Source organism: Oncorhynchus mykiss, chromosome 9 (assembly GCF_057628025.1).
Source record: "Oncorhynchus mykiss isolate SJ-2025 chromosome 9, ASM5762802v1, whole genome shotgun sequence".
Lineage (NCBI taxonomy): Eukaryota > Metazoa > Chordata > Actinopteri > Salmoniformes > Salmonidae > Oncorhynchus > Oncorhynchus mykiss.
This window is the reverse complement of record NC_143030.1, coordinates 72,051,137-72,070,125: the sequence shown is the minus strand read 5'-3', so window position 1 is coordinate 72,070,125 and position 18,989 is coordinate 72,051,137. Positions and strand designations below refer to the sequence as shown.

The 18,989-nt window shown below is 43.0% G+C and overlaps 1 protein-coding gene across 5 annotated transcripts in view; it reads left to right on the top strand.

Annotated features, from left to right (window-relative positions):
• LOC110532715 (uncharacterized) overlaps nt 1–18,989 on the top strand; it is an 88,349-nt gene that overhangs the window by 34,742 nt on the left and 34,618 nt on the right. For all 5 annotated transcript variants that reach the window (XR_016483412.1, XR_016483413.1, XM_090185293.1 and 2 more), the window contains exons 3-7: nt 12,222–12,394; nt 13,621–13,841; nt 14,496–14,653; nt 17,687–17,775; nt 18,231–18,450. Coding sequence is in view for 3 of the 5 variants with exons in the window: in XM_090185293.1 (XP_090041419.1) it covers nt 12,222–12,394; nt 13,621–13,841; nt 14,496–14,653; nt 17,687–17,775; nt 18,231–18,450 (861 nt within the window). In the remaining 2 variants the exon portion in view is untranslated. The remainder of the gene's footprint in view (nt 1–12,221; nt 12,395–13,620; nt 13,842–14,495; nt 14,654–17,686; nt 17,776–18,230; nt 18,451–18,989) is intronic.

Genomic DNA, 18,989 nt, shown 5'->3' with positions numbered 1-18,989 from the left:
TGGGGTGTGTGGGGTCCTTGATGGTGCTGCGTGCCTTCCTCAGGCACCGTACACTACTCACTGGAGGGCCTTGCGGAAGTCGGATGTTTACATACACCTTAGCCAAATACATTTAAACTCCGTTTTTCACAATTCCTGACATTTAATCTGAGTAAAAATTCACTGTCTTAGGTCAGTTAGGATCACCACTTTATTTTAAGAATGTGAAATGTCAGAATAATAGTAGAGAGAATGATTTATTTCAGCTTTTATTTCTTTCATCACATTCCCAGTGGGTCAGAAGTTTACATACACTCAATTAGTATTTGGTAGCATTGCCTTTAAATTGTTTAACTTGGGTCAAACGTTTCAGGTAGCCTTCCACAAGCTTCTCACAATAAGTTGGGTGAATTTTGACCCATTCCTCCTGACAGAGCTGGTGTAATTGAGTCAGGTTTCTAGGCCTCCTTGCTCGCACACGCTTTTTCAGTTCTGCCCACACATTTTCTATGGGATTGAGGTCAAGGCTTTGTGATGGCCACTCCAATACGTTGACTTTGTTGTCCTTAAGCCATTTTGCCACAACTTTGGAAGTATGGTTTGGGTCATTGTCCAGTTGGAAGACCCATTTTCGACCGAGCTTTAACTTCCTGACTGATGTCTTGAGATGTTCCTTCAATATATCCCCATCATTTCCCCTCCTCAGGATGCCATGTATTTTGTGAAGTGCACCAGTCCCTCCTGCAGCAAAGCACCCCCACAACATGATGCTGCCACCCCTGTGCTTCACGGTTGGGATGGTGTTCTTCGGCTTGCAAGCCTCCCCCTTTTTCATCCAAACATAATGATGGTCATTATGGCCAAACAGTTCTATTTTTGTTTCATCAGGCCAGAGGACATTTCTCCAAAAAGTACAATCTTTGTCCCCATGTGCAGTTGCAAACCGTAGTCTGGCTTTTTATGACGGTTTTTAGAGCAGCGGCTTCTTCCTTGCTGAGCGGCCTTTCAGGTTATGTCGATATAGGACTCGTTTTACTGTGGATATAGATACTTTTGTACCTGTTTCCTCCAGCATCTTCACAAGGTCATTTGCTGTTGTTCTGGGATTGATTTGCACTTTTCGCACCAAAGTACATTCATCTCTAGGAGACAGAATGCGTCTCCTTCCTGAGCGGTATGACGGCTGTGTGGTCCCATGGTGTTTATACTTGCGTACTATTGTTTGTACAAATGAACGTGGTACCGTCAGGTGTTTGGAAATTGCACCCAAGGATAAACAAGATTTTTTTTTTTCTGAGGGTTTGGCTGATTTCTTTTGATTTTCCCATGTTGTCATGCATGCACAAAGTAGATGTCCTAACTGACTTGCCAAAACTTTAGTTTGTTAACAAGACATTTGTGGAGTGGCTGAAAAACGAGTTTTAATGACTCCAACCTGTAAACTTCCGACTTCAACTGCATATACCCAGTTTTTTTCAGTGGGCATTGCCTATACTCACTTCTTAATTTGTTTTGTTTTGTATCAAAGTAGTGTAGTGGAGGTATTTGACTTATTAATTACGTAATACAATAGATAAATCATGCACAAAGTAGCCGACACAATCGGAAAGCACGTGAAATATATTCACATGCGTGCAGCACACAGCCTAGTGTCGGTGTTCATATTTCATAAGAACATATGTTCTGAAATACTGGACATTTTGAACTCTAATGGTGACGATTTGACAAAATTACTGTCATGGTTCTGGTCTCTGTCTTGACTCGGCCTCAAACCTCTCGTCCCCCTCCCGGTCTTGACTCGGTCACGCCTCCGGTCTTGGTCTTGAATCGGTCTCTGTTAGTTTATAGTAGATAAACCTATCAATAGGAGGTGTATCTTAAACTCAGTGGTGTAAAGTACTTAAGTAAAAATACTTTAAAGTACTACTTAAGTAGTTTTTTTGGTATCTGTACTTTACATTTATTTTTTACTTCACTACATTCCTAAAGAAAATAATATATATATTTTTCCTGACACCCAAAAGTATTTGTTACATTTTGAATGCTTAACAGGACAGGAAAATGGTCCAATTCACGCACTTATCAAGAGAACATCCCTGGTCATCCCTACTGCCTCTGATCTGGTGGACTCACTAAACAGAGAACATCCCTGGTCATCCCTACTGCCTCTGATCTGGTGGACTCACTAAACAGAGAACATCCCTGGTCATCCCTAATGCCTCTGATCTGGTGGACTCACTAAACACAAATGCTTTGTTTGTAAATTATGTCTGACTGTTGAAGTGTGCCCCTGACTATCGGTATATTAAAAAAACAAGAAAATTGTGGAATCTAGTTTGCCATATATATGGAATTTAAACTTTTACTTTTACTTTTGATACTTAAGTATATTTAAAATCAAATTTTCCTCAAGTAGTATTTTACTGGGTGACTTTCATTTTTACTTGAGTTATTTTCTGTTAAGGTATCTTTAACTTTTGCTCAAGTATGACAATTGGGTACTTTTTCCACCACTGCTAAAACTGTTGTCTATATATGGTCATGTAGAGGAGGAATGGAGAGGCCCCTCACAGTCCAAATGAAGTGGGGTTGTTTCCCCGCTGACTGGACACAGATGTCTGTCATGTTGGCTGACTGTCTTACCGGCTGTCTGTCAGGCTGACTGCTTTATAGGCCTTGCTGACCCGGAACCTGGCTGGCTGGCCGCCTGCTTAGCAGGTGTCTGTTCCAAAACAGTTTCATGGTGTGGTTGGAGTCAACCTGGGTCATGTCTGAGTCTATTTACAAGCCTATGCCTTGTGACTGTGGCCTGTGAGTTACGGGCCAGGAAGTGGGACTGAAGCCGCCACACGGAATGTCTTAGTCTGTTTAAAGACAGAGTTACAGGCCTGTCACTGTGACTGGGCTGGAGACGCAGTGTTGCGCACATTACTAAACCCATTACCCATACATAGTACATTACCAAAACACAGTATCAAGCATAACGTTAGTCTACTGTACTTACAACCTGATTTACAAGCCTGCCACCAGACAACACATTGCCAAACAGCACATTACCAATTCACATTACATTACCAAAACACATTATCAAGCATAACGTTAGTCTACTGTACTTACAACCTGATTTACAAGCCTGCCACCAGACAACACATTGCCAAACAGCACATTACCAATTCACATTACATTACCAAAACACATTATCAAACACCTTACTAAACACTTGACCGAATACTTTTTTTATCAGGAGCAACTGTGAACAATAGCCATGTCAGACATGAATAACATCTAATTGGCCAATCTTATTGTTCACTGATAGCTCAGGGATACAATCTTATAATACACATTACCACACTACGCATACAGGCCATTATTAGTAGACTTTTAGGCCTGTTCATGTTCAGTGATGGGCTTTTCTCTGAGTGCTACATTGTTATTATCAGCATTAGGGGGCTGTTTGGTTTAGGAGACCAAAATAGCTGCTTTATAACAACCAGCTAAGTGGTGCAACTATATTCAGTTCGTGTCCTAAATGGCACCCGTTTTTTATTTTTATAGGTCCTGGTCAAAAGTAGTGCACTTTAAAGAGAATAGGGTGCCAGCCCTGGTCAAAGTAGTGCACTTTAAAGAGAATAGGGTGCCAGCCCTGGTCAAAGTAGTGCACTTTAATGGGAATAGGGTGCCATCCCTGGTCAAAGTAGTGCACTTTAAAGAGAATAGGGTGCCAGCCCTGGTCAAAAGTAGTGCACTTTAATGGGAATAGGGTCCCATTTGGAATGCATTCATAATCCTAAAATGGGTTGGAGTCATCGAGCAACATCAACACACAAGGACTTGTAAGGAATTATCAGACAGACAGTAGATAATGGTTTATTTATGTTATGTGGGAGCCGTAGGAGTTGTGTAGATTATTGCATGATTGCGTCACCCATAGCAACCTATTGCCTATATAGTGCATTACTTTTTACCAGAGCCCTATAGCCCCTGGTCAAAAGTAGTGCACTATTATAGGGAATAGGTTGCCATTGGCGACGCACACCATATGTATCACACCACTTAACTTAGTAACTAGGATATTCATTCAGAGGGATTGCAGAGTGACACCCACTAGGTTGTACACAATAGGTCTCTTTCATAGCTGCCCCCATCTCCCTTTCTTCCTCTGTTTCTCTCTCTTTGTTACTCTGTTGCTCCCTCTCCCCCATTTGTCTTGTGGTCTGCTTGGTCTTCTTTGTTTTCTCAACCGTGTGTTTGTCTTTGGTGTATGTTATCACATCGTATACGGCCAGTTTGTTTGCTTTGCTGTAGAAAAGTGTCAATATTTTCATAGCTTAGTAGTTTTTGTAAACCACGTATAGTATCTATTTTATCGTGCATCGAACAGCTGGCCAGCGTACTGTGAGATTTGATTCTGGGTTCTGAGAATACATATTTATCAATGAGATTTCTACTTCATTGTCAGCAGTAATAGTATTATATGCTGGTATGTTAAGCAGTCTTTAGAATGAATGGAGGATTCTGTTTTATTTATGCAGCCCCAGAGCATATATTCTACCACCCTAACATATTGTAGAGAGCAGATGTGTGTGTGTGTGTGTGTGTGTGTGTGTGTGTGTGTGTGTGTGTGTGTGCCTGTGTGTGTGTGTGTGTGTGTGTGCGTGTGTGTGTGTGTGTGTGTTTGTCTGGGGTTGCCATGACATAACAGACAGGATAATTATGATAATTGACCCCAGTGACCTTTGCTGACCCCAGATTGTCTGACCTGACTCTGGTAAACACAATAGATGCACCAGGGGAGAGTCCAGAATGAATATCTCTATGGGGAGAGCTGCTGGTTCAGTGGAGAGAAAATGGGGAGGTAATGAGACAGATGGCCAGACAGGCACAGACGACAAGCAGTGACACAGGGCGGTGCTCTGATTATACACAATGACATTATGACAGATGCAGTCAGACGGTTACCAACGGAAACGACACACACACACAATCACGTTGTAAGAGAGTTAGATGCAGAGATAATGTCAAGAGACCTAGACAGACCTAAGGACACATCCACTAACACCCAAGAGTCCCAGACATATAAAGACACTCACACATAAAGCCAGTCAGACTGTGACGCAGCAGAGAGTCTAGGAGAGGAGCGGAGATGCAGTGGGGCAGTCCCAATTTGAAGATGTTGTCTTGATGCTGAGAGAGAGAGAGAGAGAGAGAGAGAGAGAGAAAGAGAGAGAGAGAAACTGCATTACAATTAGATTATTTACAATGAAATGGTGGTTCTATGTGTTATGTCTCCCTCAGTGCCAAGGGTTACTACATCAGGTGTCGGTGTGGAAATGCAACATTTTTGTGGTTGATGCTCTTGTTCAGATTGTTGTTCCTTCTAAACTTCAAGATTTCGTTTTGAAAACATCTCATGACGTTTCTGGTCATTTAGGGGTTAGTTAAACCTATGATCGTATTTTGTGACATTTTTAATGGCCTCGTTTAAAGAAAGACATTTCCACTTACATCAAAACATGCCGCGTTTGTCAGCTGACTGGGAAGCCTAATCAGATGTTAAGGCCAGACCAGCTACAACCTATTCCTGTTACAGGCCAGTCATTTGAGCATGTGATTATTGATTGTGTTGGACCCTTACCTCGTTCTAAAGCTGGTAGCACCTACATGTTAACTGTGATGTGTCAGGCTACGAGATCCTGCAGCCGATCCACTTCACAACATTACCACTAAGTCTGTTGTGAAGGCTTTGTCACAGGTCATCTACCTTTTTTGGAATAATTAAGATGATTCCGAGCGATCAGGGTTCCAACTTCACTTCGCACATATTTGCACAGGTCTTGTGATAATTGCGTGTTAATTGCGTACTGCACTGAATTAGAACGTGACTGGGAAGAGGGGTTACCGTGGTTGCTGTTCGCTGTTAAAGAAGTATCACAAGTGAGCACTGGGTTCAGTCCTAATGACCTTGTTTTTGGTCATACTGTGTGTGGGCCCCTTGCTCTATTAAAGGGGGATTGGAAGGTGGTTGAGCCTCGCACAAATTTGTTGTCATATGTTAGTGGTTTCCTACATAGGTTGTATGGAGCTTGTGAAATGGCTAAAGAAAAACTAGCATCCTCTCAGGTGAGAATGGAGCAAGGAGACCCTTGCCTTAATCTGGGCGTTGCAGCATTTTGAGGTACAATGGGGCAAAAAAGTATTTAGTCAGCCACCAATTGTGCAAGTTCTCCCACTTAAAAAGATGAGAGAGGCCTGTAATTTTCATCATAGGTACACTTCAACTATGACGGACAAAATGAGAAAAAAAATCCAGAAAATCACATTGTAGGATTTTTTATGAATTTATTTGCAAATTATGATGGAAAATAAGTATTTGATCAATAACAAAAGTTTATCTCAATACTTTGTTATATACCCTTTGTTGGCAATGACAGAGGTCAAACGTTTTCTGTAAGTCTTCACAAGGTTTTCACACACTGTTGCTGGTATTTAGGTCCATTCCTCCATGCAGATCTCCTCTAGAGCAGTGATGTTTTGGGGCTGTTGCTGGGCAACACGGACTTTCAACTCCCTCCAAAGATTTTCTATGGGATTGAGATCTGGAGACTGGCTAGGCCACTCCAGGACCTTGAAATGCTTCTTACGAAGCCACTCCTTCGTTGCCCGGGCGGTGTGTTTGGGATCATTGTCATGCTAAAAGACCCAGCCACGTTTCATCTTCAATGCCCTTGCTGATGGAAGGGGGTTTTCACTCAAAATCTCACGATACATGGCCCCATTCATTCTTTCCTTTACACGGATCAGTCGTCCTGGTCCCTTTGCAGAAAAACTGCCCCAAAACATGTTTCCACCCCCATGCTTCACAGTAGGTATGGTGTTCTTTGGATGCAACTCAGCATTCTTTGTCCTCCAAACACGACGAGTTGAGTTTTTACCAAAAAGTTATATTTTGGTTTCATCTGACCATATGACATTCTCCTAATCTTCTTCTGGATCATCCAAATGCTCTCTAGCAAACTTCAGACGGGCCTGGACATGTACTGGCTTAAGCAGGGGGACACGGCTGGCACTGCAGGATTTGAGTCCCTGGCGGCGTAGTGTGTTACTGATGGTAGGCTTTGTTACTTTGGTCCCAGCTCTCTGCAGGGTATTCACTAGGTCCTCCCGTGTGGTTCTGGGATTTTTGCTCACCGTTCTTGTGATAATTTTGACCCCACGGGGTGAGATCTTGCGTGGAGCCCCAGATCGAGGGAGATTATCAGTGGTCTTGTATGTCTTCCATTTCCTAATAATTGTTCACACAGTTGATTTCTTCAAACCAAGCTGCTTACCTATTGCAGATTCAGTCTTCCCAGCCTGGTGCAGGTCTACAATTTTGCTTCTGGTGTCCTTTGACAGCTCTTTGGTCTTGGCCATAGTGGAGTTTGGAGTGTGACTGTTTGAGGTTGTGGACAGGTGTCTTTTATACTGATAACAAGTTCAAACAGGTGCCATTAATACAGGTAACAAGTGGAGGACAGAGGAGCCTCTTAAATAAGAAGTTACAGGTCTGCGAGAGCCAGAAATCTTGCTTGTTTGTAGGTGACCAAATACTTATTTTCCACCATAATTTGCAAATAAATTCATTAAAAATCCTACAATGTGATTTTCTGGATTTTTCTTCTCATTTTGTCTGTCATAGTTGAATTGTACCTATGATGAAAATTACAGGCCTTTCTCATATTTTTAAGTGGGAGAACTTGCACAACTGGTGGCTGACTAAATACTTTTTTGCCCCACTGTATATGTGGGGTCGGGTTACGCCCCCTCACTCTCCCTGCCTACTTCTCTGTGTTTGTGCGGTGGAGTGGGGTGGGGTGGGGAGTTACGCCCCCCTCACTCTCCCTGCCTACTTCTCTGTGTTTGTGCGGTGAGGTGGGGTGGAGTGGGGTGGGGAGTTACGCCCCCTCACTCTCCCTGCCTACTTCTCTGTGTTTGTGCGGTGAGGTGGGGAGTTACGCCCCCCCCCCACTCTCCCTGCCTACTTCTCTGTGTTTGTGCTTTTATTTTCAGATTGGGAACGGGTGGAGCTGATTGGGGTGTTAAGGTGACAAGTTGCACCTGGGTTTGGGATTAACTAGGAGATAAAAGTTCCTGGTTCACAGCCCTGGCTCTCTCTCTCTCTCCACAAGCATAATTTTGTTTTGTGATCTGGTTGATTATGGATTTTTGATTAGGTGCACCCTTCAACACTTACACACATTTTACCTTCATCCATTCATCTCCATTACACCCCTCACATGCGTTCCTTCACACTTCAAAGTTTAGTTTTCCTTTGTAGTTTTATACTTTGTTAGTTATTTAATACATATTTTTGTTACTCCTTAACTGCCAACGTTTCACCATCTAAGAGCCAGGTTGTAACATCTGTAGCTCAGTTGATAGAGCTTGGCACTTACAATAGCAGGATAGTGGATTCGATTCCTGAGACCACCCATATGTAAAATGTATGCATGCCATGACTATTAAGTCAGTTTGGATAAAAAACATGATATTAAATGTCTGCAGTGGTAGCTCCTCTCCCTGCAGACAAGGACTTATCAACACAGAGCCTATACAAATGGAAAGCAACATATTATCAATGCTATTTCTGGGATGTCTGTTCTGTTGTCACTTCTATGGCAAGGTGGTAGTTATCATGAACCAGACAGGTGCTAGTTAGAGGATGGTAGTCATCATGAACCAGACAGGTGCTAGTTAGAGGATGGTAGTCATCATGAACCTGACAGGTGCTAGTTAGAGGATGGTAGTCATCATGAACCAGACAGGTGCTAGTTAGAGGATGGTAGTCATCATGAACCAGACAGGTGCTAGTTAGAGGATGGTAGTTATCATGAACCTGACAGGTGCTAGTTAGAGGATGGTAGTTATCATGAACCAGACAGGTGCTAGTTAGAGGATGGTAGTTATCATGAACCTGACAGGTGCTAGTTAGAGGATGGTAGTCATCATGAACCAGACAGGTGCTAGTTAGAGGATGGTAGTTATCATGAACCAGACAGGTGCTAGTTAGAGGATGGTAGTTATCATGAACCAGACAGGTGCTAGTTAGAGGATGGTAGTTATCATGAACCAGACAGGTGCTAGTTAGAGGATGGTAGTCATCATGAACCTGACAGGTGCTAGTTAGAGGATGGTAGTTATCATGAACCAGACAGGTGCTAGTTAGAGGATGGTAGTTATCATGAACCTGACAGGTGCTAGTTAGAGGATGGTAGTTATCATGAACCAGACAGGTGCTAGTTAGAGGATGGTAGTTATCATGAACCAGACAGGTGCTAGTTAGAGGATGGTAGTCATCATGAACCTGACAGGTGCTAGTTAGAGGATGGTAGTTATCATGAACCAGACAGGTGCTAGTTAGAGGATGGTAGTTATCATGAACCTGACAGGTGCTAGTTAGAGGATGGTAGTTATCATGAACCAGACAGGTGCTAGTTAGAGGATGGTAGTTATCATGAACCAGACAGGTGCTAGTTAGAGGATGGTAGTTTTTTTGTAGTTTCTTGCTTTGTTTTGCAATATGGCCATCATGCCTGGTCACCACTTGTTGCAATTGTCACGTCTGCTGTTTCCCCGCCTCAGGTCATGACCTTTGGTTGTTGTCCTATTCAGTCTAAAGCGTGATGTTGAATGATGCCTAAGAGACCACAAGTGACAAGGTCAACTGAGGTCAATGACCACAAAAACCCACAATGCTTTATTTGTTCTTTTTACGGTGACAATTGTTATGACAGCTGCCATTTGTGAAATGGCTAAGGGGCCCATATTCTTCAACATTAATTTATTGATATCATACATAAATGTGTCCTGTCATCCAATCGTACATAAATGTGTCCTGTCATCCAATCGTACATAAATGTGTCCTGTCATCCAATCGTACATAAATGTGTCCTGTCATCCAATCGTACATAAATGTGTCCTGTCATCCAATCGTACATAAATGTGTCCTGTCATCCATTCGTACATAAATGTGTCCTGTCATCCAATCATTCAGCAGTTCCTAATAGTATGAAAGCATGTGGAATGGTTCTTACTTAGTTTTGTTTTCTTTACCCTGTAATAGAGATGTGTTTGAGTCTGTCATTTCTCCTGGGTTGAAATTAATATGTATCGCATAGCATATTTTATGTGCTGTATGTTTTCTAACAGTGTACCGGCATCACAATTTCTCATCAAGTAGCTGAATATATCCAAAGTGTGTATTTGCCAGAAGCCAACAGAGGAGCCAGTCAGTAGTCTGCTGTGTGTGTATGTGCTGTGTGCTGTGTGTGTGCTGTGTGTGTCTGTTTCCACCATGAGTGTGGCTGTCTGCATGTGTGTGCGCGCGCATGCATGTGTGTGCATGTATACTTCTGCATGTGTGTGTGTGTGTGTGTGTGTGTGTGTGTGTGCTGTGTGTGTCTGTTTCCACCATGAGTGTGGCTGTCTGCATGTGTGTGTGCGCGCATGTGTGTGCATGTATACTTCTGTGTGTGTGTGTGTGTGTGTGTGTGTGTGTGTGTGTGTGTGTGTGTGTGTGTGTGTATGTGTGTGTATTCCCCAATGATATACTGCCAGTGAATGGATTTCTGCAGCATCCACCATACTGGGCCTAATAGCAGTGTGGCAGATGCAGCTGAATGAGTTGTACAGGCTGAGGTGGGGTGTTGGCTCTCCACTGATGCAGAGGAAACTACGTTCTGCTACCGCCATCTAGTGGTCGTAGGTGTGAAATTAAATTAAACATGGTTGCTTGGTAGTGTAAAGAGACCTGGCTGATAGGTATAGTTCTCCAGTATTAGATCTGTTGTTGACAGTACTGTTTCCTAATGGGTATAGTTCTCCTGTATTAGATATGTTGTTGACAGTACTGTTTCCTGATAGGTATAGTTATCCTGTATTAGATCTGTTGTTGACAGTACTGTTTCCTAATGGGTATAGTTCTCCTGTATTAGATATGTTGTTGACAGTACTGTTTCCTGATAGGTATAGTTCTCCTGTATTAGATATGTTGTTGACAGTACTGTTTCCTAATGGGTATAGTTCTCCTGTATTAGATCTGTTGTTGACAGTACTGTTTCCTGATAGGTGTAGTTCTCCTGTATTAGATCTGTTGTTGACAGTACTGTTTCCTAATGGGTATAGTTCTCCTGTATTAGATCTGTTGTTGACAGTACTGTTTCCTGATAGGTGTAGTTCTCCTGTATTAGATCTGTTGTTGACAGTACTGTTTCCTGATAGGTGTAGTTCTCCTGTATTAGATCTGTTGTTGACAGTACTGTTTCCTGATAGGTATAGTTATCCTGTATTAGATCTGTTGTTGACAGTACTGTTTCCTGATAGGTGTAGTTCTCCTGTATTAGATCTGTTGTTGACAGTACTGTTTCCTGATAGGTATAGTTCTCCTGTATTAGATCTGTTGTTGACAGTACTGTTTCCTAATGGGTATAGTTCTCCTGTATTAGATATGTTGTTGACAGTACTGTTTCCTGATAGGTGTAGTTCTCCTGTATTAGATCTGTTGTTGACAGTACTGTTTCCTGATAGGTGTAGTTCTCCTGTATTAGATCTGTTGTTGACAGTACTGTTTCCTGATAGGTATAGTTATCCTGTATTAGATCTGTTGTTGACAGTACTGTTTCCTGATAGGTGTAGTTCTCCTGTATTAGATCTGTTGTTGACAGTACTGTTTCCTGACAGGTATAGTTCTCCTGTATTAGATCTGTTGTTGACAGTACTGTTTCCTGACAGGTATAGTTCTCCTGTATTAGATCTGTTGTTGACAGCACTGTTTCCTGATTGGTATAGTTCTCCTGTATTGGCTCTGTTGTTGACAGTCCTGTTTCCTGAAGCATGCTCCATGTAAACTCAGGTTTAGTATATGCATCGTCACCTGAAAGCATTCTTCTTGTCACAGGTTTCAGGTTCAGTGTATGGTGATGGTGAAATGTGTAAAAGTGTGATCCTATGCCACTTTAAAACAGACCGAAGTACTTTAAACCTATTGTTTGTTTTTGTACAATATTAGGAGTGTAGCATTGAACGCTGTCTAGGCTGTGGGTATGTTCTTACTGATGAAGACCTTTGGGGTCGAAATATTGTCCTGCTGGAGCATTCAACAGTGTGCAGGTATCGATCTTTGTAACTTGATCTCACAACCAAGTGCTCTCACTGATGTCTACTTATGTCTAACCTGCGTTGTGTGTATTCCTGTGTGTCTACAGGACCGTAAGCTGACCAAGGCGGAGCAGCAGCGTTTTAAGGAGGAGGCAGAGATGCTGAAGGGGCTCCAACATCCTAACATTGTCCGTTTCTATGACTCCTGGGAGTCAGTGCTGCGAGGGAAGAAGTGCATCGTCCTGGTCACCGAACTCATGACCTCGGGGACACTCAAAACGTGGGTAGAAGACAAACACACACAGACAGACCGACATATGTAGCAGTATAACTTTTGACTGTCCCCTCACCCATACCCGGGCGCGAACCAGGGACCCTCTGCACACATCAACAACAGTCACCCACGAAGCATCGTTACCCATCGCTCTACAAAAGCCGCGGCCCTTGCAGAGCAAGGGGAACTACTACTTCAAGGTCTCAGAGCAAGTGACGTCACCGATTGAAACGCTATTTAGCGCGCCGTTACACACACACATGTACACCACTGCTCAGTGTCAAATAGGGTTGCACCAAAGAGATGACGGCTCACTCTAGCTTCCTGTAAATTGGAACCAGTGAGTTGGCTAATCTGAGCATTCATGAGGATGTTCTCTCTGTAGAAATAAGGTCTCACTTTAAATAAAGTATTTCTCATGAAGTTTAATGAAGCCTCTATAAGCCTTATATAGATGCATCACAAATCACTTCTAACCAAATGTGACCTACCGCCTCGCCTCGCTGTAGCAAAATTTTTTACAATGGATATAATTAGAGACTCAGAGATAAAACATCATACACTGCAGTTGAGGAACAATGGGAAAGTAATTCTGCTTTGAAAGTTGATAAATGTGTCACTACACTTTTGAGAAAATGGTCCTTGAATGTTTTGGTACACCTACTGGAGAGCTCTTCTTTGTCTACACCCATTCAGCATCGCTCACACCCTCTTAAGCCTTAGCCCCCACCTATCTCTTTAGGATTCACATGTGAGGCCGTGTCCTAAACAGAGTGAGTAAGGTAGTGTAGTAAACAACCATAGATATCAAGACTAAAAGTGGTGAAAGTAGTAGCCTACAATAAGGAAAAACTCCAGGTAAAGTCACACTTTATCTAGTCTTTGGTGCGGGTCATGTTGTTCTTCACATTACCGTCTCTGGTAAATACACACTATATCAAATAATATCTAAGTTTATTTGTCACATGACCAGGATACAGAAGGTGTAATTGGTACAGTGAAACGGTTACTGGTATATTTGCATAGTAGCAATATCAAAAATGTTAATTTCAAAATATATATAAAATCATTAAAATGCCTCTCCTGTGAAGTAGTGACGTGCGACATACACCTAGCTTCTTGAAATGTGTCACAAATGTGGTCATACAGTTGTTCCTCTGTCGATATAAACCATATTCATTATACTGTTGACCTGAGTTATAATATTTTGTCCTGTCCGGTCCTGACTGCAGGTACCTGAAGCGCTTCAAGGTGATGAAGCCTAAGGTCCTGAGGAGCTGGTGTCGTCAGATCCTGAAGGGCCTCCAGTTCCTCCACACCCGGACCCCTCCCATCATTCACAGGGACCTGAAGTGTGACAACATCTTCATCACGGGCCCCACCGGCTCCGTCAAGATAGGAGACCTTGGACTGGCTACTCTCATGAGGACTTCCTTTGCTAAGAGTGTCATAGGTAACTAACGATCATCAGTTATCAGTTGTTGTCTTATGTTATGGGAAGGGTATTGACATTTCACAGGTATGTCAGAACTCTTGTGAGTAATGTTTCCGATGTATTTATTACAAATGGCAATTCATCTTGAATAGGTGCTAATGGATCTCTCTGTTGTACAAATGGCTTTTAGAATCTGTGGTCACTCTGCAACATAATGAATATTTTATAAGCTGCCCCAACTCTCCAACAAGGCAGTATGATCTGTATACAGTCTCTGCTGTGATTATTGTTGCTCTTAGGTCGAGCTCTAGTGTACTAACTTGCCACTCAAAGGGAATGTTAAATGGATTTTGGCAATGAGGCCCATTATCTACTTCCCCAGAGTGGATACCATTTTTATGTCTCTGTGTCCAGTATGAAGGAAGTTAGAGGTGGTTTCACGAGCCAATGCTAACTATCATTAGCGTAATGACTGGAAGTCTATGGGTATCTGCTAGCATGCAAAAAAATGTATTTACAATTCACACATGCATATTACACATGTACATGTGTGACATTTTACAAATATAAGTACCCTGGAAATATAAGTACCCAGGAAATATAAGTAGCCAACAAATGATTATTCATCAGGTTATTAACCTTTTCAGTTGGCTCTGCTGTCCTGTCTTCCAGGTACTCCTGAGTTCATGGCTCCAGAGATGTACGAGGAACATTATGACGAGTCAGTGGACGTCTATGCCTTTGGGATGTGCATGCTGGAGATGGCCACCTCAGAATACCCCTACTCAGAGTGCCAGAATGCTGCACAGATCTACCGTAAAGTCACCAGCGTAAGTATGGGTTCCTGGGACTGCAGTCCATTTGCACTTTGGTTGGCCTAGTCTCTCTATTCCCTACTTCTGCAAGATCTTTCTCTTGAATGTCCTTCATAAAATTACCTTTGTCTCTTTTGCAGTCTTGTCTTTTCCCTACTTCTGCTTGATCCCCCCCCCCCCCCCCCCCCTCATATTCAGTAAATTATTATACACTACATATACAAATTAGTAGATTTGGCTATTTCAGCCACACCCATTGCTGACAGGTGTATAAAACATTGGCAGTAGAATTGCCTTACTGAAGAGCTCAGTGACTTTCAACGTGGCACCGTCATAGGATACCACCTTTGCATCAAGTCAGTTTGTCAGATTTCTTCCCTGCTAGAGCTGCCCAGGTCAACTGTAAGTGCTGTTATTGTGAAGTGGAAATGTCTAGGAGCAACAACGACTCACCCGCAAAGTGGTAGACCACACAAGTTCACAGAATGGGACCGCCAAGTGCTAAAGCGCGTAACGAGTCAAAATTGTCTATCTTCGGTTGCAATACCCACTACAGAGTTCCAAACTGCCTCTTGAAGCAACATCAGCACAATAACTGTTCGTCGGGAGCTTCATGAAGTGGGTTTCCATGGCCAAGTGTCGGCTGGAGTGGTGTAAAACTCGCCGCCATTGGACTCTGGAGCAGTGGAAACTCGTTCTCTGGAGTGATGAATCACGCTTCACCATCTGGCAGTCCGATGGATGAATCTGGGTTTGGCAGATGCCAGGAGACGCTACCTGCCCCAATGCATAGTGCCAACTGTTAAGTTTGGTGGAGGAGGAATTGTTAAGTATGCGTAACTGTCAATTAGCCTATCAGAAGCTTCTAAAGCCATGACATCTTTTTTTCTGGAATTTTCCAAGCTGTTTAAAGGTACAGTCAACTTAGTGTATGTTAACTTCTGACCCACTGGATTTGTGATACAGTGAATTATAAGTGAAATAATCTGTCTGTAAACAATTGTTGGAAAAATTACTTCTGTCATGCACATAGTACATAGTACCTTGTGGAGTGGTTGAAAAACGAGTTTTAATGACTCCAACCTAAGTGTATGTAAACCTCCGACTTCAACTGTATATAACTGCCCGTGTAGGACGGAGTACTCCCATCGTCTAAGGTATATTATTGTCCATGTAGGACAGAGTACTCCCATCGTCTAAGGTATATAACTGCCCGTGTAGGACGGAGTACTCCCATCGTCTAAGGTATATTACTGCCCGTGTAGGACGGAGTACTCCCATCGTCTAAGGTATATTATTGTCCATGTAGGACAGAGTACTCCCATCGTCTAAGGTATATAACTGCCCGTGTAGGACGGAGTACTCCCATCGTCTAAGGTATATTACTGCCCGTGTAGGACGGAGTACTCCCATCGTCTAAGGTATATTACTGCCCGTGTAGGACGGAGTACTCCCATCGTCTAAGGTATATTACTGCCCGTGTAGGACGGAGTACTCCCATCGTCTAAGGTATATTACTGCCCGTGTAGGACGGAGTACTCCCATCGTCTAAGGTATATTATTGTCCATGTAGGACGGAGTACTCCCATCGTCTAAGGTATATTACTGTCCATGTAGGACGGAGTACTCCCATCTTCTAAGGTATATTACTGTCCATGTAGGACAGAGTAGTCCCATCGTCTAAGGTATATTACTGTCCATGTAGGACAGAGTAGTCCCATCTAAGGTATATTACTGTCCATGTAGGACAGAGTAGTCCCATCGTCTAAGGTATATTACTGTCCATGTAGGACAGAGTAGTCCCATCTTAGGTATTTTACTGTCCATATAGGACAGAGTAGTCCCATCTTCTAAGGTATATTATTGTCCATGTAGGACAGAGTAGTCCCATCTTAGGTATTTTACTGTCCATATAGGACAGAGTAGTCCCATCTTCTAAGGTATATTATTGTCCATGTAGGACAGAGTAGTCCCATCTTAGGTATTTTACTGTCCATATAGGACAGAGTAGTCCCATCTTCTAAGGTATATTATTGTCCATGTAGGACAGAGTAGTCCCATCTTAGGTATTTTACTGTCCATATAGGACAGAGTAGTCCCATCTAAGGTATTTTACTGTCCATATAGGACAGAGTAGTCCCATCTAAGGTATTTTACTGTCCATATAGGACAGAGTAGTCCCATCTTCTAAGGTATATTATTGTCCATATAGGACAGAGTAGTCCCATCTTAGGTATTTTACTGTCCATATAGGACAGAGTAGTCCCATCTAAGGTATTTTACTGTCCATATAGGACAGAGTAGTCCCATCTTCTAAGGTATATTATTGTCCATGTAGGACAGGGTAGTCCCATCTTAGGTATTTTACTGTCCATATAGGACAGAGTAGTCCCATCTTAGGTATTTTACTGTCCATATAGGACAGAGTAGTCCCATCTTAGGTATTTTACTGTCCATATAGGACAGAGTAGTCCCATCTTAGGTATTTTACTGTCCATATAGGACAGAGTAGTCCCATCGTCTAAGGTATATTACTGTCCATGTAGGACAGAGTAGTCCCATCTTAGGTATTTTACTGTCCATGCAGGACAGAGTAGTCCCATCTAAGCTATATTACTGTCCATATAGGACAGAGTAGTCCCATCTAAGCTATATTACTGTCCATATAGGACAGAGTAGTCCCAAATAGGACAGAGTAGTCCCAAATAGGACAGAGTAGTCCCAAATAGGACAGAGTAGTCCCAAATAGGACAGAGTAGTCCCATATAGGACAGAGTAGTCCCAAATAGGACAGAGTAGTCCCATATAGGACAGAGTAGTCCCAAATAGGACAGAGTAGTCCCAAATAGGACAGAGTAGTCCCATATAGGACAGAGTAGTCCCAAATAGGACAGAGTAGTCCCAAATAGGACAGAGTAGTCCCATATAGGACAGAGTAGTCCCATCATCTAAATTATTGTATGTTCTATCACCCCCCACTCGTCGTCGTCTGTTTCTCTCTCTCTACTCTCACTGTACCTCTATCTCTCTTTCCCTCTCTGTCTACAGGGTATAAAACCAGCTAGCTTTGATAAAGTCAATGACCCAGAGATTAAAGAGATCATTGAGTGCTGCATCCGCCAAGACAAGAATCAGAGGTAAGCAGTAGTACCTCCCCCCTCTCTTTCTCTCTCACTCTCTCTGTCTTTCTGTCTCTGTCTCTCTCAATTCAATTGAATTTCAATTTAAGGGCTGTATTGGCATGGGAAACATATGTTAGCATTGCCAAATTACGTGATGTAGATAATAAACAAAAGTGAAATAAACAATAAAAATGAACAGTAAACATTACACTCACAAAAGTTTCTCTGTCTCTCTCTCATAATAAGGACGAGTGCTTATTTAAAAAATTCATTCGGTGGACTGTCTAAAGTGATTAGTACCGCTGACCCCGGCACACATACCAGATCAGGCATGGGTTCAACTCCAGCCCACTGCCCTTCTGACTTGCCCCTCTCCTACTGTTCCTGTCATCTCTTCTTCACTGTCTTATCCAATAAAAGGAAAGAAGTGGGAATTTGTTCTTTGCTTGATGTGTTCTCTCTCTCTGCAGGCTGTCCATCCGGGACCTGTTGACCCACGCCATCTTTGGGGAGGACACTGGGGTGCGTGTGGAGCTGGCGGAGGAGGACATGGGGTATCAGGAGTGTCTGGCCCTCAGGATCTGGGTGGAGGATCCCAAGAAGCTGAAGGGCAAACACAAAGACAACGAGGCCATTGAGTTCAGTTATGACCTTGAGAATGACAGCGCAGAAGAGGTGGCTCTGGAGATGGTGAGAGAGGGGGAGAGAGAGAGGAGGGGTGGGAGGAACCTAGAGAGCGACTGTGCTGAGGAACTAGCGGGGGGAAGGAGAGGGATGGTGAGAGAGGGGGAGAGAGAGAGGAGGGGTGGGGGGAACCTAGAGAGCGACAGTGCTGAGGAACTAGCGGGGGGAAGGAGAGGGGATGGTGAGTGAGGGAGAGAGAGAGAGATGGTGAGACATTGATACCCTTTTCACACTATGGTACCAACCCGAAACGTACTCTGCGCGTTATTTTTTATTTTAGATTGTCCTTTCTAGCATGGCCCCTGGCGAGCACAGTACAGTACAGTACAATAAAGGTCGGCTCAGCTCATTAGTGTGAAAATGATATGAGAGAGAGCAGTGCAGGTCGGAACAGGAATAACTAGGGCTTCTCAGAGAACTACAGGGAAGGTGAGAGGGCCACAGGAAAGGTGGGGTCTGGAGTTGCTTTGATGTATTGCAAAGTCCCCGGCTCATTAATCAAGGTTTCCTTGCAATGCTTTTAATGTCTCTCTCCGCCCCCTCTC